At 49.9% G+C, this 22684-nt stretch overlaps 1 protein-coding gene across 4 annotated transcripts in view; it reads right to left on the reverse strand.

Moving 5' to 3' along the window:
• Positions 1 to 7654: 7654 nt before the first annotated feature.
• RFT1 (RFT1 homolog) overlaps positions 7655 to 22684 on the reverse strand; it is a 43793-nt gene continuing 28763 nt past the window's right edge. For 2 of the 4 annotated variants that reach the window (XM_036870120.1, XM_036870121.1), the window contains 3 exons: positions 20318 to 20423; positions 15155 to 15404; positions 13491 to 14826 (listed from right to left, as the gene is read on the reverse strand). In XM_036870120.1, coding sequence (XP_036726015.1) covers positions 14659 to 14826; positions 15155 to 15404; positions 20318 to 20423 — 524 coding nt within the window. In that variant the 3' untranslated portion in view covers positions 13491 to 14658. Of the gene's footprint in view, positions 7772 to 13490; positions 14827 to 15154; positions 15405 to 17298; positions 17759 to 20317; positions 20424 to 22684 lie in introns of those variants that run through there. The other 2 variants (XR_005021953.1, XM_036870122.1) reach the window with 2 other exon arrangements.

Below are 22684 nucleotides of genomic sequence, written 5' to 3' on the forward strand. Positions count from 1 at the left end.
TCCCAATTAGCACTAATTAGACAGCGGGAGAACCCACAGACCGTGTAGCAAAAGCAGTCAGGTCTGTGGGGTCCCAGGGAGGCAGTCCCCATCAGGCACCAGGTGAGAAGGGCCTTGGGGGAAGGGCCCTGGGGTCCCTGCTTCTCTGAGGGGGGATCAAGTGACAGGGTCACATCTGCCAGGGACCTCAGTGGTCCCTCTGGAAGATGGGAGCTGCCCCAGGTCTGGGCAGACTGGAGGATGGGGAGCCTGACAAACACCTCCCTTTGAGGCCTTCCCCCAAGCTCCTCATCCCAACCTGGCCTCTCCAGTTCCTCTGCTCCCAGTCCTCACTCCATACGTCATCCACTCATTCATTCATTTATTCACTCATTCATTCATGCGTTAAGTGTCCATGGACCTCCTAGGACCAGGCCCTGGGACCACAGAGATAGACATGAAGCTGATCAGCAGGGCCTTGGAGGTGGGTATGAGGGCAGGCGAAGCTCCTAGTGCTTAACTCCTCCACTTGAGCAGCCCCTTCCTCTACCACTCACCCCCACCCAGGCCTGGGCCCAGCTTGGCATAGATTACAGGGGGCAACCCGTCAGATGGCTTCATCCCATTCCTGATGGAGAGAAGGAGGCCAGGCTGGCGGTGCGGTGTACTTGTGAGTGGAAGGATCAGCCCCACACCTTCCTTCGTGTGGCTCTGGTTGGCACTCTCTGGGCGAGGCTGTTGTTCTCTTGGTCATTCGGACTGGACTCAGAGGATAGGCCAGCAAGGCCAGCTGTGCACATGCCCATGACCAGGCCTGCGGGCACAGCACTGCTAGGAAGTCATAGGATTTGGGGGGTAAGAGGAAAAGGGGGGTCCAAGTCCCAGTTGCTCTGATGTGGGGCTGGAACACGCATGGCTGAGCAACCTGGGCCCCAGACCCCAGGGTGAGGGCCCTGAGCCAGCCAGCCCCCTTTACACCACACCACACGGCTCAGGCCCTCAGCTGCAAGCTGGGGTGGTGGGAAGAAAGCAGGTGTGTCCAGCCTGGCCCCTGTTCCCCAGAACATCCCCATCAGGGAAACAGAGGCTGGGCTCTGCTCCCCTCCCTTTCCTACCTGAGAGACCAACAGTCCTGGGCAATTTGGTGTTGCCATGACAACCACACACTTTCTTCTTCCCTACTTAGCAGATTGAACTTGAGCTGCCGATTAAATCGTGGTGAGCTGTCTGTTTAGAAGGCATGTGGCTGCTTGGAGAGATCTATGCATCTTCCGTTTCCCAAGTGCCTCTGATGCCCACTCCTTGCTTCCTGATGGCTGAGGCCAGCGAGACATGTCCTGCACCAGCTCCTGTGGCCCAGGGGCGGTCCCGGCCCAGTGGCAGCATCCCCTGCCGGTCTGGCCTCCGTCTGACAACACTCTGGTGTGCAGCTTCAGGGGCGGGTGGATGGTGGTCATCAGAGGCCCCAGACCATGCACAGGCCTCTTCCGTGTGAGGCACAGGGGTTTCCAGCAAGAGTTCTGGACTCAGAAGGCTCTCTGTCCCCTTCAGGGGTGTGCGCTGCCTTTAGGGACTCGGCGGCCTTGGCTGGGAATTGCCTGTGTGTGAACAACTGGATGACCAGGCCCCCTGGGGCCCTCGGAACCACGCTTTCCCAGGAGCTCACCTTAGCTGACTGTGACCAGCAAAGGAAAGGAGTCGCCTCCAGTGCAGAGCATGGGGGCTGGGGTCAGAGCTCAGTCCCCCAGTGAAGGAGACCTGGGGTGGTGGGAGAGTGGCCTCTCTGTGATAAGGGGGTTGCCAGTGGCCCTGGGAGGCACATGTCAGCCTGGCAGTTGGGTGAGGGCTGGTTCAGCCTGTTCAACGGGAGGTAGCCATGGGCAGTCAGAGAAACGCGTGGACCTGGCTGTCGGGCAGACTTGTGGCTCAGGCTGTTCTCAAATCTGCCTGGGACAGGGACGGACGTGGATGCAGGGGAGCTTACCAGGAAGGGTCACTCAGGATGAGCAGGGAGACCCGCCTCTGCCCTCTGCAGTCAGGGCTGAGGCCTCTGCCCCACGTTCAATCCTTTTTTTTTTTTTTTTGGCTGCACTGCTCAGCTTGTGTGATCTTAGTTCCCCGACCAGGGATTGAACCAGGGCCCATGGAAGTGAAAGTGCCATGAGCGTCCTAACCACTGGACTGCCAGGGAATTCCCACCACATGCAATCCTGCTGCAGGTTAAACCCACCACGTGGTCCTGTTTACATGGTCGCCGCCCCACAGGGCTGCAGCATCCTCTGGTGAGGGGGTGGCGGCTCTTGACTGTAACTGCATCTCCTGGGCTAGGCCCGCATCTCTGCCCCCATCTTACTACTGCTATGATGTTGGGCAAAGTTCCTTAACTTCTCTGAGCCTTTTCCCTCTGGGGAAGGGAGGGGCCCACAGATGGGACCGTGAGAGTGGAGGAGGGGGGGTGAGGGGCTCCCCGAGCAAAGTCTCCAGGGAAAACACAGACTCCGTGATACTTGCTGAGGTTAGTCATGTTGCCAAGAGCTTTATAGTGTTTGCTCAGCGTTTTATAATTTTGTAGGGGACAGCATAAAGTATTTTTAAAAAAGCAAATGAAATAACGAGACCATTAATAGCCTGAGGATTGTAGTAGAAAGGAAATAGGATACTACTTGGTTTAGCAGAGAACAATGTTTCTATAGTTTTAACCATGTGAACATGAATATCAATTTACCCCAAATCATAACGCTGGGAGGATGGGAAGGTAAGTGTGCAGGGAGGTGGCCATCAGAGCTCATTTTTCCATACGAGGAGGTCAATATTCTAAAGTGGAAACAATCAAGAAATAGCATTACATGCAGATTACTTAGAAATATGAAGGGAAACAGAAGAAGGAATGACGAAAAGAACTAAAACAATGGGCCAAGGAGAAGGAAGCTTGGAGGGGAGCAGAACCTGCCCTTTGGGGGTTATCTTTTAAAACGATGTACATGTGTTTTTTTGATCAAAAGAAAAACTGAAAATAAAAATAGGTAGAGTTTAGATAGAAAGCAGGCTGAGGCTGGAGAGGTAGAGTAGCTCGTCCAGGGTGGCAGAGTTGGGAGACAGCCTAGCAGGGATCCACACTCAGCTCTGAGAGCTTGGAGCGACCTTGTCAAGACCATGGACTCCACCTATGGGCCGGTGGCTCACCAAGCGCCCAGAAAGGCTGCACAAATAAGGCCTCGAGCCTAACCGGCTGCACCCTATGCCTCTGGGCAGGGAAACAAGGCCCAAAGCCACTTCCCTGAGGAGATCACGTCACCCCGAGGGAGGAGCAGGAGCAGAGGGTGGTTTCACTTCCTTTCTGTTTACTGGTAGCTTTAGTTCCCAAGTTCCCCATCCAGCCAGGCTGATTAGTTAGATTCTCCAGGGGGAGGCCTGGGGTATCAGTGACTTTCCTGACACCTTGGGAAGCAGTTCCCTGTGCCAGACACACTCCACCTGCAGCCAAGGAGGCAGTGGAGCCTGGAGGGTCGGGTCCTCGTTGCCGGCTTGTGCTCACCAGAGGCACCAAGGTCCACTGCTCCTCCAGGAGTGTCCCGGCTTCTGCAGTGGGAAAGACAGTCGGCTGAATGACCCAGTGACAGGCTGCCACGATCTCACAGTTACCGCTGAGCATGGCCTGGGTGCCTGGCATTGTGCAAAGCCTCTTTCATGTGAAAGGAGGGGTATGGCCCACTGGCTAGCAGGTCCTGGGTCTGGGCTCCAGGCTGGCTGGTCATTAACACAGTGTGACCTGGAGAGGCTTCCTTCCATCCCGGGGCTTCCTCTGAGGTGAGGCTGGGGCCGAGAGGCAGGGCCCTGCTCTGATACAGCAAGAGCGCTCTCAGGCTCCATCAGTGGGCAAAATGCAGAAGAGGTCTCTGTGTCAAGATATTCTCTACCACGTGGTTTACAATTGTAGGGAAAACTGGGGACAACTTAACTGGTACACCGTGTAGTAAAAAAGAACAATGTAGAGGGCAGTGTATACATGGCAAGATGTGTGCACCACATGCAAAGTAAAAAGAGGCCATGGACGGGATGGGGCGTTTCTAACTGTCTACAGGGCACTTGGCTGCCCAGGATACTTCATAATTTACAACTTATAAGTTAAAATAAGAAATACCTAAAATACATAATGCTGTTAGAGATAAGATCATTTGCTACCAGGAAGAACAATACCCGGAGATATTTTAGACTCTGTGATGATTTCTGCTCTGGTCTAGCTCCCCTGTCTGAACGCAGGCCCAGGCTCCAGCCTCGGAGCACACAGGCCCACCTGCTTTCCCACTCTCCACTCAGCCCCAAATAGTGCTGCATGGTGACTTTTTCTTGGCCCCCACCATGGTCCTAGAGCAACAGTGAGTAGGGATCAGAACCTTTTGTAGATGGAGAAGAGGATCTTACGAACAGACAGCGGCAGGCCTGGAATTAGAGTGTGATTTTCAGGCTCCCTGGCTCTGTTGATTATCTGTATCAACAGCCGGTCCCTGGAGCTAAAACATCATCTCCCAAGCAGCAAAGACAACCAGAAACCTTGCAGAGTCGGGGGAGTGGCCCACAGAAGCTGATGGGAGTGGGGAGGCCTGGAGCACCGGGCTCTGTGGCACACCCAGGTCACAGCTCCTTTTGAAGAGGAGCAAGAGGAAGGCCTGATGGACCCCCACTGCTCAGATATGACCCAGACACCAAAGGTCAACAGCCTTACTCCTTCCCCAAGGAGCGGTGCCAGACCCAGACATGTCTGGTGTCTCCCTGCTCTCCTTGAGTCCTAACTGTGGGCAGAACACACTTCCTTTCTTAGGAAAATCCCACCTTAATAGCAGCACTCAAGACAGAACCCTCTGGGCACCCTAGGTTCTGGCCTTTCTCTTCCTCTCAGCTGCTTCTGGAAGGGGAAAGCTGGTTGGTCTGAACCTGGCATCCTTTATCCCAGTCCAGAGAAGGAAAAACAACAAATGAAATAGAAGTTTATAGAGGTTAAGTCTGAGAGGCTGATGGCAGAGGCAATGGTTGTTTTTTGTTGTCTTTTTTAGGGTGAGGAGGAAGAACTCAACAAGTTTCAGATCAGCTTTGATGAGTGGGTTCAAGGTGAGGACACTGGCAAGCTGGAGATCGAGGCTGACGGAGGGGGTAGTTTCGGGAGTGTCCTCACAGCCACCATGGCCCAGGCCTAAAGCTGAGGTCAGGGGAGCCAGTGCCCATGGCCGCCCACCCACATGGCAGGACCATCGCAGACCCTTCCATTTTCTTCAGAAGCTGCCGACAGCAGCTGGCCCTCCTTGGACAAAGCCACGTTCTCTTCTATCACCTGGGGTCTTTCTTCTTTCTGCTTTAATCTAAGGCTACAGGGAAATTTAAACTACCAGTTGAGGTAATTTCTGAAATTGCTGAAAATCATTTAACAAGCTTTGGAAGCATCCCCTCTTGCTCTGGGGGGCCACTCAGGCTGAGCCTGAAAGAGGTCATTTGCTGGCTCTCCCTGGAAGCTGTGGCTTTGCTTCCCCAGGCTTGCCTACCTGAGTTGGCCAAGAGTCAGAAGGCCTCGGGCAGTCTCCGTTACCCACGTCCTCACCTTCTAAGCTCCTCCGGGCAAGCTGGGCTGAGAAGGATCTTTCGTTTCCTCTTCACCTGCAGCACTGCCTCCAAGAAAAGGGGAAAGAAATGTTGCCACTGAAGGGAAAAAGACTCAACCACATGCATGTCTGTGGACTGGGTTTAGGTGGGAAGGAGGGAGCAGGTAGGCGTGAAACAAATGTTCCCAGGGGCCACAGTTCCTCTCTGTTCAGCAGATATATAATTCCACTCACAGAGCAAACGGGCTGGTGCAGGGCACCCCCTGCTCAGTGCCCCTCCATCCTCTCATGGAATCCTTGCCACATCCTATGAGGCAAGTACTCTAATGCCCAGTTTTAGATGCGTAAACTGAGGCTCAAAGAGATTAACGACCTTGCTCAAGGTTGAAGTGGGGATGGGTCTGCCTCCAAGACCCTCTCTGGAACCCACACACAACCTGCCTTCCTAATTCTCAAGGGAGAATGAAAATAGGGCTGTTGGAAGAAAGGGAAAGGAGCGTGATGGGGTCAAGGGCATGAGCAACTGAACCTGACGGGGGCGAGGGCCCAGGGGGCGGAGAGGTGAGAGGTTGGAGACTGGATAGCAGGTGGTGCTGGGCTCCCGAGGGCACCCAAAGAACCAGACCAGGCAGAAGCGGGGGAAAAGGGATGGGTCCTGTGTTTACTAATGCCACATGTTTGGGGTTTAGTGCCTTCTGGGGGTGACAGGGCTAAAGAAAAGTGGTTAAATCACCAGTATTTGTAATGTCCTCACTTCTCGCTCCTTTGCTGGCCCAGCCGTAAACAGGCCTTGAGTGGGTTAATAGGAGCGAGGGTGGGGAGAACAGAGCTTGGGCTGGGGAGGGGGTGGGGTGGACAGCATCAGGAGAGGACTGGCCGAGGGTGAGGAGCAGAAGAGAAAGCGGGCAGGGAGGTGCGCACACAGGACATGTAGGGAGTCTTGCTATGGGTTGTTTTCTCCAAGGCTTTCAGAGCTGCATTTGCCTGTCCTACCTCTGTTCTCCTTCCATCCTCCCTGGGCTGTGCAAGGTGGGCTACTGACAGAGGAGGAAACTGAGGCACAGAGAGGCAACATCTCCTGCCTATGATTACAAAGTGATGGAGTGGCCAAAGTTAGCTACCTTCCCACTCCTTGGTGGTGTCACCTGGGGTCAAGGCCACCAACAGACAGGGGACCATGGGGTACAGACAACTTTTTCTTTGTAACGCAACATAATTTTTGGCCAGATTTGTTTCTCCCAAATACTTCTTATGCGTGCTAATGCCTGTGCAAAACAATTACCTTAAATTCTTTAAGATGAGATAAAGACTGAGGTGGGAGAGGAATTGTGGGAGAAAAAGTCATGGAAGGTCAGCGAGGAGGTTTAAAACATTCAAAATCATGGATTTCAAAAAACGTGGGGTTTTTTGTTTTTGTTTTTAACAGAAAGAACCTTTTTTTCAAGCAAATTCTTAGACTAACCCCTAATTTTCAAAACAGATAAAAAGGGTGCTGCTCCAGTTGGAGTAGGAGCTGGATGGCCCGTCCATCTCCTCAGGCTCAATGTTATCACTACAGTTCAAATCCAGCCCTTGTTAACCCGAGGGAGGAACGGAGCCCAAAGGTAGATGGTACCTGGCACGTGCTCAGTGCGCCACAGGTGGTAGAGAGAGGGAGGCTTGTTCAAGGTCACCCATTGAGTTAGAAAAGGGCAGCCAGGCTGGAGTATAACCATGTATGTGACACCATGGGCCGCTCAGAAAGCAAAACTCTGTTCGTGTACTTCAGAAGGCAGACATGGACGCAAGCGGACTTCCCTGGTGGTGGTGCACGTGGAAGGAACGCCGCGGGCAGGACACCTCTGGGGTCTTCCCCCAGAGTCTGGCTCTCAGCCATGTGTTTGTAGGGTTGCTGCAGGGAGAGCTGAAAAGAGGCAAGGATGAGTGGCCAGTGTGCTTGGGCATCTTGCCATCAGCCCCGTATGATGTCACTCCCGCTTACTAGAGAAAAAAGAAAAAAAATGCAAGTAGCTCTATCCTTTCTATTGCCCCCCAGAGCTGGACATCTGCACACCTGCAAGAACATCGTCTTGCCATTGGAGAGATGCCACTTAGGGATTTCACAAGCCACATGAGGAAGAAAGGAATCTTCAGCTTAGCTCAAGAACATAAAAATGCACTGTGCTAATCTGGTTTGTTCATAAAATTGTTGTGTTAATGCCCTGGGGGAAACAAAAAGGAAAGATATTTTAGCAACATTCCCTAGTTTGGTTGGGATTACATGTGGGGGAAAACATTGCCGTTTCCCTCACGGGTAAGGGTTTTGGTTCTCCTGGGTCCTCATGGTTCTCCCTGCCTGGCCGTGCCAGTCCCTGATGAGGGCTGGACGAGAGTGTGCCCCGAGCCCAGGGGAAGCTGGGGCTAGTCAACGCTGGGGTTCACAACACACACCTCCCGAAAGGACCGAGGCTCCTGTGTCACCCGGAGTTGTCTCATAACTCTCCTTCTGAAAGATGCCCTCTGGTCCCCCTGATGCCACGCTCCCTGGTGTCAACTTTTGTGATTTTCAAAAAGCAGTGCAGAGAAGCGAGTGAAGAGCCACAGTGAGTCAGGCTTTCATTTCAGACTCCCCTTCTCTCCCGCCCGACACGGCTGCGTGGAAGCCGCACACTATTAGTTCCACATAATTGAAAAGTGTGTCAGGATCTCTCAGACACGAACCCGAAACATGCTGCTCAGTTGTCACCTCCAACGTGACTAATGCAGTCGTGTCTTAATTAGTCACTGTTTACTGCGCTGACAGCATCAGAGCCCCGTTCCAAGGCCCCAGTTTGTGATGCGGATGAGATTAAAGGACTGAGAGTTGCCAGGTTTTCAGGTCCCCTTCCCACTGAGCACTCTGAACCCAGGTGGCCTCTGCCAAGTTCATTGGTCAGACCAGGGCAGCACTGTGACAGTAGAGCCAACAGGGACACATTTTTGGATGGAGGGAGGTAATGAGACAAGTAAATGGTGGACTAGAACATTCCCTCACAAGTTGGGTGTTACATCACAGGCCCTTGGGCAGCTCCTCTGAGGCTGAAGGGGCAAGTCCGGATGAACCATGCCACCCTGCCCAGCCCCTACCCAGTGAGAGCTGATTGAACTGGGCATTCAGCTGCCCCGAGGGTGGCCCATCCACTGGCTCCCTTATGACCCCATGGCCCACAGTAGCTAACCTGGGCCAGTTCCATTTCTCCTCAGGGGCTTTGCGTACAGAACAGAGCTTAAACCCGAGAGGAGAGACTGCAGGCAGGAGATAAAAGGTGGTGAAAGAGACTGTCTCAGGACTTCCCTGGTGGCGCAGTGGTTAAGACTCCATGCTCCCAATGCAGGGGGCCCGGGTTCGATCCCTGGTCAGGGAACTAGATCCCACATGCATGCCGCAACTAAAAGTTCACATGCCACAACTAAGGAGCCCACCTGCTGCAACTAAGGAGCCAGTGAGCCGCAACTAAGGAGCCTGTGAGCCGCAACTAAGACCCAGTGCAACCAAATAAATAAATAAATATTAAAAAAAGAAAGAAAGAGACTGTCTCATCATTGGAAGAACGTGGACCCCTACCCGAGAGCAGCACCTATTTCTGGGAACTCCTCCTCTCATTGCCCACCAGCCTGACTGCCCACCATCTGGGCCCCAGGACAGGTGGGTATCACCCCAGTGTGAAGCCAGGAGGAGCACAGAAACCAGGAGCTGCCCCAGCACCCAGCACCTGCTAGCCTCATGGTGAGGCAGCCATCCAGGCACCCCCTCTCCTCCTTCTCAAGCCCCCTGGGGCCCTTCGTTTATTCAGCCTCATAGGCGCAGAATCCAGGGCCCTTCAACTCTTCAGGAACCTACAGAAATGACTGAGATGGAAAAAAACTTACTGGATCCAAACACAAAGCTTCAAAGCTGATGTTCAAATGTCTACAGAACATATCACCAGGAGAGTTAGCCAACCACAACTCCTGCATACTTACATATCTGTTATGCTCAATGTGGGACAGGGTGTACTGTAACAGGTTTGACAAGCCATGGGGAGGGGTCTCCATGAGCGTGCTGCAGCCTTGACAGGGTTCTGGGTGCACCTACTCTGGTGAGGACCCCGTTCGTGAAGGGAAAGACTTAACTCCCTACAGCTCACCTCTAGCACTTTCCCTCTAAGCCATACTACCCCAGAAGGATGGAGAAGCTGACAGGCCAAGAGTTGACTGCACTTTGGGACAGGGGCACCTAGCAACTTCGGCTAATTAATCTGGAGGATAATTAAGAAGTATTTATAAGACTTCCTTCATTAGGCCCCTAAAGGAGGCTGAACTACATTAGGAGCCCATTTTCCCTATTTCACTCTGATACACCCAGATGGTTCTGGTTAAGAAGGAATGACACTAAGTAGGGGGAATGATTGTGCCACAGTAATTGGGGTCGGACTGATGATGCAAATCAATGAGTCTTCCTTTCCCCCCAAACTCTTCAAATAAAACACCTTTCTTGCTACCCTTGAAAGTTAATTAGGGACTTCCCCAGTGGCCCAGTGGTTAAGACTCTGCACTTCCACTGCAGGGGGCGTGGGTTTCATCCCTGGTCGGGGAACTATGATCCCACATGCCACACAGCGTGGCCAAAAATAAATAAATAAAATAAAGTAAAATAAAATAGAATTAAAAAAAAAATCTTAAAAAAAAGAAATTTGGGCTTCCCTGGTGGTACACTGGTTAAGAATCAGCCTGCCAATGCAGGGGACACGGGTTCGAGCCCTGGCCTGGGAAGATCCCACATGCCACAGAGCAACAAAGCCCATGCGCCACAACTACTGAGCCCGCGCTCTAGAGCCGCGAGCCACAACTACTGAGGCCGCGCACCACAACTACTGAAACCCTCGCGCCTAGAGCCCGCGTTCCACAACAAGAGAAGCCACCGCAACGAGAAGCCTGTGCACCGCCACGAAGAGTAGCCCCCACTCGCCTCAACTAGAGAAAGCCCGCGCGCAACAACGAAGACCCAACGCAGCCAAAAATAAATAAAAATAAAAAACCCTGTTTAAAAAAAAAAAAGAAAGTTAATTAACAAATATCAATAAAATATTTACAACATTAAGGACATTCACTCAGGTAAACAGCAGTAAAACAAATCACTTTCCACCTGCATGTGACTGGCTCAGAAGTCTCATTTCCAAATAAAATACACGAGTCAAGCACCCGAATGAGGAAGATATAAAGGTGAAGGGGTACCCTGGACTCCCTAAAACCCACAGGCCTAAAATCACACACTTGTCCTCCCTGCCCTGATATTAGTTCTGACCTGCCAAAAATGGCTGCATATTTTAAAAACATGACCAAGACAAGGACAGGCCAGACAGAGAAGATAGGAAAGAGAAAATGCTATCAACAATGGGAAGCACTACTTTGGGTGGAAGGGAAAGGCAGTGAATAAACTGCCAGGCCTGTCAGTCTGGGACACAGAAAGCTCCATCGCAGGGGCCAGGAATCCAGCCCCTCTTTCAAGGTCAGAATCATGGTCCAGTAACGTCAACGTAGGGAGAAGCGTTCTGATGAGGAATAAAAATGATTCACATACTCAAGGTACTTACCCACTTTCCTTTTGAAATTTAAGAGTTTTTGTTTCTTTTTTGGAAGCAGAAGTAGTATGAAACATCTTCACAGAGATGTGAAGAAAATAATTTATTCATTTTAAAATGGGGAAATTGACATGAAACTAGCAATATGAATACATGGTTTTAAAAAAAGACAGGAGGGAGGAGGTGCCCTGGTGAATCAGGTGGTAAGTGGCAGGGAGTGGGGCAGAGTATACAGCATCTCCTGAGCCAGAAGTCACAGCTGAGGAAGCATTAAGTAGCACAGCAGCATCCCCTCACGGAGGGACCTGACAGGCCAAACCTGAAGACACCAACACACATGTGGCCAGAGCAGCACAGAAAGAAGAAATGCTGTTATCCTCACCAACAAAAGCTTCTGTGTTTCATAAATGGATGTGCTTTAGAGACTTGTTTCCATGGAGAAGTAGCCTCACTATATTTTGAGTGGCACTTAAAGCCTCAAGTGTGATTCCCCCCGCAAAACCCTTCTTGGGTAACGTGGGGCAGCTCAGCACCCATGTATGCAAGCACCCTGAGGCACAGGTGTGGCTCTAGGGGAACAGGGGGAAAGCCCCAGAGCGAGTGGTCGGGCCCAGCTGTGCTCCAGGGAGCAGCGGGGACAGAGGCAGAGGCCATGGGCTGCAAAGGGCCTGCTGCCCAAGTGCTGGAGCCCGGGAAGCAGGCGTTGGTAATGGGACAACACCCACTTCCCAAAACCCTGGGCCACGGGGACTCCTCTTTCTATAAACAGGGAAGCAGGCCACAGGAAGCAGTCCCCGGTGGCCGTCCCAGCTGGCCATCTCTCAAGAGGCGCTGGCCCTGACTGTGGCAGCCCCGTGCTGATAGCAGAGCCCGGCCTCATGGGGACGAGATGAGCATGAGCCCTCCTTGCTGTCAGACACAGAGGCTCTCCAAGCTGGAGAACAGAGTGGGAGCCATGGTGTTCCTGCTCCCGAGGAGGTGGGGTGTCAGCATTGCTGCTCAGGCAATGGCAGCTGTCTTCCTAGAGCTGGGAATGGACACTGTGAACATGAGCACGACTGGCCCTGGGCACTGACGCTGGTGAGGATAATGGGGTGTGCCAACCTCAGTTTGCCGAAAAAGCTGGTCCCAAAGTCCTGCCCCAGAGACGCAGAGGCCAAAGGTCTGGAATGGATCCTGGAAACCTACATTTATAACTTGCAATCCAGGTGATTCTGAGGCAGGTAGTGCGAGGACCACACTTTGAGTCTGGCGTCAAGTGGGCAGGGGTTGGGTGACAGGGTTCTAGGGGAGAGAAGGGTGGTCAACGGCAGCAGAGAAGGAACTTGTGAGGGCTGGAGGCCCATTTCTGTGCATTCAAAAGACAAAAAAAAGTACTTGGGGGGCCTTTCCTGGTGGCGCAGTGGTTAAGAATCCGCCTGCCAATGCAGGGGACATGGGTTCGAGCCCTGGTCTGGGAAGATCCCACATGCCGCGGAGCAACTAAGCCTGTGTGCCACAACTACTGAGCCTGTGCTCTAGGGCCTGGGTGCCACAACTACTAAGCTCACGTGCCACAGCTACTGAAGCCCGTGTGCGTAGAGCCTGTGCTCCGCAACAAGAGAAGCCACCGCAATGAGAAGCCTGCACACCGCAACGAAGAGTAGCTCCCGCTCACCACAACCAGAGAAAGCCTGTGCGCAGCAACAAAGACCCAACGCAGCCAAAATAAATAAAATAAATAAATAAATAAATAAATAAATAAAATGTATTAAAAAAAAAGAGAGAGAAGCTACCACAATGAGAAGCCCGAGCACCGCAACAAAGAGTAGCCCCCGCTCGCTGCAACTAGAGAAAGTCCACGTGCAGCAACAAAGACCCAACTCAGCCAAAAATAAATAAATAAATAAATTTATTTAAAAAAAAAAAAAGTACTTGGGGGCGGGGGGCTGCCTTCTGTGTGTGCCACCCACCCTACCCCACGGGGCAATCAGTTCTTCTGAGGTAGGCTGACCCTGCCTTACAAAACATGACCAAGCCCATGATTCTGGAGGGCCTCTGATTGTTCAGTGACACCTTGCATTTAGCTACTTTCCCTGCAATTAACACGAAGCATTCTCTCCTTGAACAGATAAAAAGGTGTCCAGGTGACTGGGTCCTAGTCTTGGTCCACTGGTGGGTCTTAATCCTTGGCCTCTTGGCTTTGGCTCTGGGCCAGTGGATTTAAATGTGTGCATTTCAGCCAAACTGCCATCTGATACAAGCTTCCCTGCTCTCTGGGTGTAAACATAGAAAGTTTGGGGATGTCGGGGCTAGATGATTACTAGCTATTACCACCCAAGATATAGTCTGTGCATGTAGCTCCAAAGGTCAATCACATCTAATTAATTAATACATTAATTACATCAGTTAATATAGTAATACATTAATGAAAGAAGAAGAATGCTTTGCTGCCTGAGAACAGCACCTGCTGGGTGCAGGGCAGGGAGGCAAGCCTGGGCTCACATTGTAGCCTGAAGGACCAGATCCACAGGCCTGCCAGTCTTGTCCTGGGGCTGGAATTCCGGTGTACTGACCAGCGCTGGAAGTAACAGGTCAGCGGGGGAAGGGTGTGATTCAGTGACACATGCCATATAGAATTTACCCTATTTCATTCTGATGGGAAAAAAGACACCTCTATTCAACTTTAGTTGTCATCTGTGCAATCTCCTCATGAGAAGTTACAGCCAACTGCAAAGCGGTGTTCCCTTCAGAGTAGATCACGAAGGATCACAGTGTCCTTCAAAGCCCTCCTCTCTCAAGTGGCCAGGCCAGAGGTCGTGAGCCGGCTTTCCCCTGCTGTGGGAAGACATGTGCTGGCCTGGGGGTGGGGGTGGGAGTGGGGGACAGCCATGAAGGGGAGAGACGTGACTCTGCCTGGCTAACTGTGGGAAATGTGATCTGAAAGACTGTGTCTTCATTTCTTGGATTTCTCATTGAGCAACATTTCTCCTTTGCTAAACAACCAGGCCACAGTGTTGACGTGGGGAAAGCCACAACTCCAGGGCCAACTTGTTCTTGTTTGGTGCACAACATCACATAACATCAAGTCTCCTTCCAGCTTTTATGGAATATGTTAAATATTCCTGTGGAGGGTAAAGTGGCTACATCTCTCCTTCTGGGCCAGAAGATTATTAACTATTATCATCCAAGATAGAGTTTGTTGGAACATGTAGTTCTGAAGGTCAATCTCAACCAAAAAGAATTACCACATTATTCAAAAAGAAAAATGCTGATTACAACAAAATGGTGAAAAAAATAATTGTATCTATTTTAAAAGCTTTTTGGTCTTCCCTTAAAAATGGAACTCCTCCTTGCTGTCTGAAACCTCAAATGGACAGTGTTTGGTCTGGTGGTTCGCTCTGATGACTCACCTGTGTGTTGGTCTCGCTCCACTACAGACCCCTAACTGGGCTCTTCTGCATAGAAAACATGTTCCACCCACAAAACTGCCCCACAGCTGGTCCAGGTGCCACAAGGCTTCCGCGAGGTCACGTTGTTTTGTCAGTGAGTCTCGACACACCTAACTGAGTCCTAAGAAAGTGGATCAGCTTGGTCTCTGTGAGGAACGCTGTCCCAAGAGTCGCTCCCAAACAGAGGGCCCCCACAGCGACGTGCAACAGCATGGCTGGCCAGCCCCACTCACAGCAGAGGAACACCTGCAGAAAGAAACCACTGTCACTGCCCTGGGCCCCCAGCCGTACCTCCTTTCTCTGGGGCAAGCCAGGGGGAGTGGAGGCCCTACCGCTCCAGCTTCCAGTCAGGTAAAGGCATGACAGCTATGTACTAGGGCCTACTCTGTTCCCACGGGTACCACTGATCAGTCATTTCTATCATAAGATGCTGTCCCAGAAGCTTAGGGGAACGGGTAAGAGGAAGCAAGTACTTGTCCAGCTGGGTCAGGTAGAGCAGGAACGGGATGCCTGGAATGAGGGACAGTGGACATGCTGCAAAATCATGTGGTGTGAAGGCTGCGGGGCGCCTCACCTCGGAAACAGCAGTAATGCCACCACTGAGGGCAAATGCCCCGAGGAGGACTGGCGACAGGAACAGGCCGGCCAGGGGCTTGTGGGGGCTCTTCCGGTAGTAGTGGTGGATGAAGCAAAGGCTGTGTGTGATCCGAATGCCCATGTTGAAGCAGTTGGCCAAGATGAAGCCCACGCTGCCACACCAATGGGTCAGGAGATAGGCTAACAGCAGGAACGAAGATGAGAGGGCCAGCATTGTGAAATTGTACCTGGGAAGAGGGAGGCAAGCAATGCAGGGCAGTGGGTACCTGGTCCCAAGACAGGGCTGCTGCAAAGAAAGTGGCTGTGAACATGAATTCACAGAAAGCACCTTCAAGTTCCCGTGATCCAGCTGATTTTCACAACATCGAATGCTAAGTGGACAACATGGAAATGTCACTGTCCCTTTCACCCCTGAATAGAAGAGTAGGAAAATGAACAACTCAACATATTTATGGTGTTTAAGGATAATAACTGGTTAGTTTAAGTGACACTGTGATCAGAACACATAAAAATCCTTTTCAGCCTGTCTTTAACGTGAGACACAACAATATGACACGGGTAACAATTACATGTGAATAGGCACTCTGACAGGTACTGTGAGGGGTGCTGGGGATGCACTGGTGGATGAACACACGGCCCTTTCCCTGTGGAGCTTGGATCCGTTTTACGGACGAGGAAACCAGGCAGAGAGAGGCTAAGTAATTTGCCTAAGGAATGAGCCGACACCCCAACCTGACCCCTGGCCCCTAAACTTTAGCACCTCACACCGTTTCCCTTGCAAAATGCAGAAGCCCCATAACCTTGGCCAGTGGATCTCACTCAAAGCAAGTGACCAGCTTCCATAATGAAATGGAAAGAGGGAGCAAGGCCTGGACCACCTTCAGGGTTTCCCAGACTCTTATACATCCCTCCTCTGCTCTCTACATCTCCAGAGCTCTGTGGGTTCTATGACTGGAGGGGTTATACTGCTCCTTTCACTTCTATGATTCCAGAGCAGCACGTCACTTAGTTATCTTCAGTTTTCAGTTCTCAACTGAGTCTCAGCAGAGATGAAATAGCTGCCACAGTCTTCCCAAAGGCTTGTGGTACATCCATGAACAAAATTCTCCAGCATCTCGTTTCTGCCTAGCACACGGCAGGCATTCTAAGTGTATAGTTGTTGAGGGAACCAAACTCCTTAGATCCCCAAGCTGTGTCAGCTGGGTTAGGAAACCTCAGAGGCCACCACTCAGGTTCTGTACAGGAGGGAGGGGTGGTAAGAAAGCCACTGTGGCCTCCAAATGCCCAGGTTCTGGTCCTTGGGCTGACCAAGCCCAAGGTGCTATGGGAGATATAATTCATCAGAGAGGATAGCAAGAACACACATCCGTGCACGCACGCACACACACACACACACACACACACACACACTGTACTCCAACAGGGGAGGTATGCTTTCATCCAGAATTTCAAAGAGGGAATTCATTTGCTTCTTAGTTGAGAGAGTTTCTTTTAATGAGTAATGGAACTACAAGAGCCCACATCTTCAAAGGGGAAGTTTCTTCACTAACTGCTAATCAATGATCAGAATGGCCAACTTTATAACAGGCCACTGAGGCTGGGCCAGTACTCTGACCTCTTTTCCAAAAAGAAGCAGAGATGTGTAATCTGTTCAGTTTTTTTTTCAGAAATGATCTCAGAAAGGTTTATTAAGACCAATGCTTGGAGTTTAGGCCATAGGTTCACAAACTTTCAAAGTCATCCTCAGCCAGCCCCAAGTAGAATGGAAACAATGAATGAAACCGGTAGGCAATTCATGCTAATTCAAGCAGGGACAAGTTCCATGGTGTGGCTTCTTTAACGTAGCCATTCGGGAGGTGCTGATGATGACGGAGTCCACTGTTTTTCACTAGAAGAGGGCTCTGCAGCTACTGAACTTTCCAGAACTCATAAATCTACAGCCTTAAAGACATTATCCACTTCAGGAAAAAATGAGAGTTTTAAAGATAAAATTAAAATGCCACTTTTTAAATCAATGGAAAATTAGTCAGTGACAATGACTATTTTCTAAGGCTTGGTTAACATAGACAGGAAGTTATTTAATCAGGCTTATCAAAAGATAGATGACTGCAGCAGCAACTGAAGCATCCCCCAGTGGGTGCTGGTTGAAAACATCAAGGCACAGCCATACGTTGTAGCCTTGGCAACCATGCAAAGGATGGTGCCAGTCTTGTGTGCACTCGTCCTTCATTCAACAGTTACGGAGTCCCACTCCACATTGGGCACTCAAGGGCCAACAAGTCAGAAAAAGGAGCTGTCAGTCTTGGGCCTCTGCATCACTGTCCCCTCTGCCTGGAAGGTTCGGCCCCATCTTTGCATAGCAGACTCTTCTTGGTCATCCAGGCCTCATCCTAAATGCCACCTCCTTGGAGGGGCCCCCCAATCTAAAAAGGCCCCCACTCTCACTACATAACCCTGTTTTAGTTCTCTGCAAAGCACAATATTTTCTTGCTTATTTACTTGTTTGCTACCTGCCTTCCCCACTGTCAGCTCCAGGAGAGCAGGCATCTCTTCTCTTTTGTTCATTGCTGAATTCCTGGAGCTTAAAGAAATGCCTGTTAGAGAGTAGATGCTCAAAAAGTATTTGTCAGATGAACAAAAGAAAATGAGATATCCTTAACAAAACACAACAAAAATCCTTCAGTGGAGCATAATGTAAAAGCCATCAATTTTATGCTATATTTATTATGAGGTTATTAACAAAAAAGCAACCTGCAGTTCAATGGACATTCTAATATTTCACATCCAACCAAATCCCCTATTTTTATTTAGAAAAACACTGATTAACCTGTAGGTAGTTAACTAAAAGCCATGATTTCATCAGTATATATTTTTCAATTCAGAATCTGAAATGTACAAGGTAAATCAATCATAACATTTAACTAAGCTGCTCAATTCTACTATAAAAATTCTTACTACCGTTTTATGTCTGGCCAAATTCATAGAGAGGGAAAAAATGCTGGGGTCTGTGATGAGCCCAGGTGCTCCCTGTGTTCAGACAGGACTGAGGGTTGGGGCCAGGGGCCCAGACAGAAAGGGGGTTGCTATGTTTAATACAAACATGGAGACCATGCTTAAAGGCACACACATTTTACTCTTGGGGGAAGTGAGTTACTTCAGATGAGAACAAGGCCCTGTCTTTTCTCTTTGTTGACTACTAATACCATGAAAACAATTTTCCAGATTTTAATATACTGTCCTGATCCCATTACTAAAAATAACTTAAAAAGTTGCTTTCTTTGGGTCAATGCAATGTAAGAGAAACCAAAGCAACCGGCCACTGTCTATATTCCCCCATGATTTGTTGCAAGATATGTATTCTTAATGTTTTAATCAGGCTTAGTGTTGATTCTCCCCCTCAACACTAATGCTGAAATTGTTATAACAAAATTCCCTTCAAAGAGATAGATTCTCAGTCCAGAACTCTTTCCACTACACCTCAGTGCCTTATTTAGTATGTTTTAAATTATATTTTTAAATTATTTCATGTTAGAAGCACCTTTCAAGTAGAAACACAGTACTTCAAAATTAAACTTAGAGAACATTTTATCCACTAAAAAAAAAAAAAGATACACTCAAAGCGGTTTATAGGTATAAATTTAACTGTCTGAAGTAAAAACCATGTCTAGACCACCATTTGAAAACTATGGGTTGTGACCTAAAAGTAGGCTGGGAAATCAATTTAGTGGGTCATGACATGGCAGTTTAAAGAATGAAATAGAACAGAATTAAAAACCATCAGTGTGTCCTGTGCGTAACTGGGGTACTTGTTGCTTCATGGAAGCTTCCTTTCAGTCACACCCAAATATGCACTGGGTCACAGTGTTCAATGCAGTTTTCACTTTGAAAGCTGGTCTGAGCCAGCGGTTCCTAAGGCCCTCGCTATCTATCATCAGCAATCTCCTGGAGCTGAGTAATAAAAGACTCCTTGGCCTAAGTTCCTAAAATTCCAGTTCAGCTGGTATGGGAGGGGGCCAGAACTTCTGAGCAGTCTGGGCTGCGACCACTGCCCTAGACTCCAGTTCTCAACTACGGTGTAGCATACAAGGTCACCAAGCCTCTGTGAGACAGGCCCCAGTGGGAAGCAGACAGAGGCCGCTCTGAATGAGAGGAAGGGTTCGCCAACTCTCTGAGTACCTTTTTCCCATCCTACCCCCCCCACCGGGACTCTGAGGGGTTTCAACAGCACTCAGGGCACTACAGAGGCAGCATGAAACCCCCGAGGGACCCAGACCTCAAGGGGCAAAGGGATAACAAGGGCCACTCGCCCCATTACCTACACCCACCCCTTCTCTCTTCTTCTTCCTCTCTCTTCTTTGTCCCTATCAGTTGTATCCTTCTCCTCAACTGCACTCTGCAGTGATGTCTTCAGATACCACCTTGCTAATTTTGGCATCTGGGACACAAGAGATCAATGATCCTAGGTGTGGGTCAGAGGCTCTTACCAGGAGTTCACGTCAGAATCACTGAGGAGTTTAAAAAAAACATTCACATGCTCAGGGCCTGCCGATTCTGTAGGCGTGGTAGGAGAGAGAGTGGTGGGAGTAGGGTGGACAGGAATCTGCATTTCTAACAAGCTCCATGGGGCACTGTGACTCATAACCAGTGTTAAAAACTACTGCTTGAAATTCCAGGGCAGAGGTCCTGACCTGGGGGTCAATGGATGGGAAAAAATGTGGCAAAACTTGTATGTGCACTTGGGCCTTTCTCTGAGGGGAGGTGTCACAGATCCCTGAGATTCTGCAAGACCTACAAATCAGATTCTATAGATCTGCATCTTGAAGAAGCTCCTTGGTAACCCATCGCAGCACTGGGCAAGGAGGTGGGTGGAGGAGTGGACCTTGCCTGGTGCCTGCCTCTGCCAACCTGGACTAACACAACCCTTCAGGGCCCAGGCTTCTCCCTTCACAAAGGGAGGCGAGGAGCAGTTGCTGCCCCCAGCCCTACCGCGGGGAGGACTTACCGCATGGTGCCTGAGGAAGGCACCACACTCCTGGCTCTAAAAGAGCCTTCTGTAAATGCATGTTCGGGATGAAAAGAAAGAAGTTACTTCATGTTGGCTGAAGGCCATAATTAGAGGTGTGGCTTTAAGGTTACCTACCTGTCGACCTCCTCTTTGCTCATGGCAGCAAATGTGAAACACTCGGCCACTCCATTGATGGCAAGCAGGAGGACGTAAAGACAATAGGCACGCAGCAGGACAGGACCTGTAAGGAAACAACCCACCGAGACTCCAGAGCCCAAACGGGAGGCCCACGGGCTCCCTCACTTCGGCTGGTTGGTCAGAGAACACCAGAGCTGGGTCATGAGCCCTGCTGATGTCATCAGTGGGCAGACGCAGGCTTGAGCCTATGGTCTTAACTATCTGGAAGGACTCCCAGCATTCTACAGTACTGACTAAAATAAACAGCTAAAAACAAAAGGACAATTAGGAATAAATGTACAGATCTCTTGCCTAACAACTAAAAGCTTATCTAGCCAGCAAGCAAATCTCACTTTTTAAATCGGCATGAAGAAGCCTGCTAGTTTGAGCACTTGGGGACACTAGTGGCCCCGCATGCTAAGAGAAACTCAGTTGAGGAGGCCCTGAAGAAGCCCAGGGCTCAGGAGCAGCAGGAAACTACACAGATAGAACACCCACAACTCTGCAGGGAGAATCAGAGCCTGCAAAGTTATTTTCTCCTAAAACAAAGTGATGTGGTTCTACAGCTAACTAACAAGCTTTGGGAAGATCTGCTAACAAAAATCGGGAGCCTTAAAACGAAACGGATCCCCTCTTTTTTTTTCCCCCTGGCCGAGCTGCGCAGCTTGCAGGACATAAGTTCCCAACCAGGGATTGAACCTGGGCCCTCAGCAGTGAAAGTGCCAAGTCCTAACCACTGGACCACGAGGGAATTCCCTGAGCCCCTCTTTTAAGAGGGTCATTACTGAGAGGCAGCCAAGCAGTTTCTAAAAAAATAAACATGTACTTAACCTATGATCCAGCAATTCTACTCCTAGGTGTACAACCAACAGAAACAAATGCACGTGTTCACAAAAACATGTGTACAAAAACATCCGTGGCAGTTTTATTCCTAACAGCCCAAAGTGACCATCGACAGGAGAAGGGATAAACAAACTATGGGCCGGCCACACAAAGAAATACTTCTCAGCAGTCAAGGAGAAAAAAAACTACTGATGCATGTAAAAACATGGATGAATCTCAAAAACATTATATTGAGGGAAAGAAGCCGAACATGAAAGTGCCCATGCTGTATGATTTCATTTATATGAAATTCTTTTTAAAAGCAATACTAATCTATGGTAACAGAAATCAGAGAAGTGCTTGTCTCTGAGTTGGAGGGGGGCAGTTGACTGGAAAGGGTCCTAAGAGAACATTCTGGGGTAAGAGAAATGTTCTGTATCTTAATCTGGATGTTGGTTACATGGGTGTAGATATTTGTCAAAACTCATCAAACTGTGCTCTTTTTTTTTTTTTTAACGCATTTTTTAAATTTTTATTTATTTATTTTTGGCTGCATTGGGTCTTCGTTGCTGCACACGGGCTTTCTCTAGTTGCAGCGAGCGGGGGCTACTCTTCGTTGCGGTGCACACGCTTCTCATTGCGGTGGCTTCTCTTGTTGCAGAGCACAGGCTCTAGGCGCGCGGCTTTCAGTAGTTGTGGCACGTGTGCTCAGTAGTTGTGGCACACGGGCTTAGTTGCTCCACGGCATGTGGGATCTTCCCGGACCAGGGCTCGAACCTATGTCCCTTGCATTGGCAGGCGGATTCTTAACCACTGCGCCACCAGGGAAGCCTCCAAACTGTGCTCTTAAGAGGACAGCATTTTAATTTATGTAAATTAGACCTCAATAACGAAAAAACTTAACTGCTAAAAGAAAAGGGAATGGCGGGGGGAGTTCCAGAGTCTCGGAATCTGAAACTTATTCCTGGTGTATGAAAGCTGCTTAATATGAAACATCCCTGTGTCATGGGGACCCTAAATAGTTTTACGGCCATCAAAAAGGACAAAAGGACTACTAACAGGGCAGTCCTGATGGCCCTCTCTTGGGTTCACATTGTACCGTATCCTGTTGCATTTCATTCTCCAAGTCGCTGCAGAAAGTAGCCTGGCCCCCACCCCAGCTGTGGGATGACTCCAGCAAAGGAGGCAGGGACCAGGTTCTGCCCTGCAGTGGCTCGAGGCTATGCTCAGTGTGCTTCCTGCTTCTCTCCATCCTCCTCTCTCTGGCAGAGAGGAGCGGGGCTCCTCTCCTAACCTGCACCTCTCACTTGGTAACTGAAAGCCAACGGCATGTGTGAGTCTATCTGAAGGTGGATAGTGAGCTGCTTTGCAATGTGGAGGACACAAAACTCCTGCATGAAACGGTGATTCAAGTAGAAGCGCTTTGAGTCAATTTTGGGGAAAGAGGTTGGAATTGGGGAATTTGTGGATGGAACTTTAAACTATGGATTGAAGTGAGTGGTA

The sequence above is a fragment of the Balaenoptera musculus genome, chromosome 11 (assembly GCF_009873245.2).
Source record: "Balaenoptera musculus isolate JJ_BM4_2016_0621 chromosome 11, mBalMus1.pri.v3, whole genome shotgun sequence".
In the NCBI taxonomy this organism is placed as follows: domain Eukaryota; kingdom Metazoa; phylum Chordata; class Mammalia; order Artiodactyla; family Balaenopteridae; genus Balaenoptera; species Balaenoptera musculus.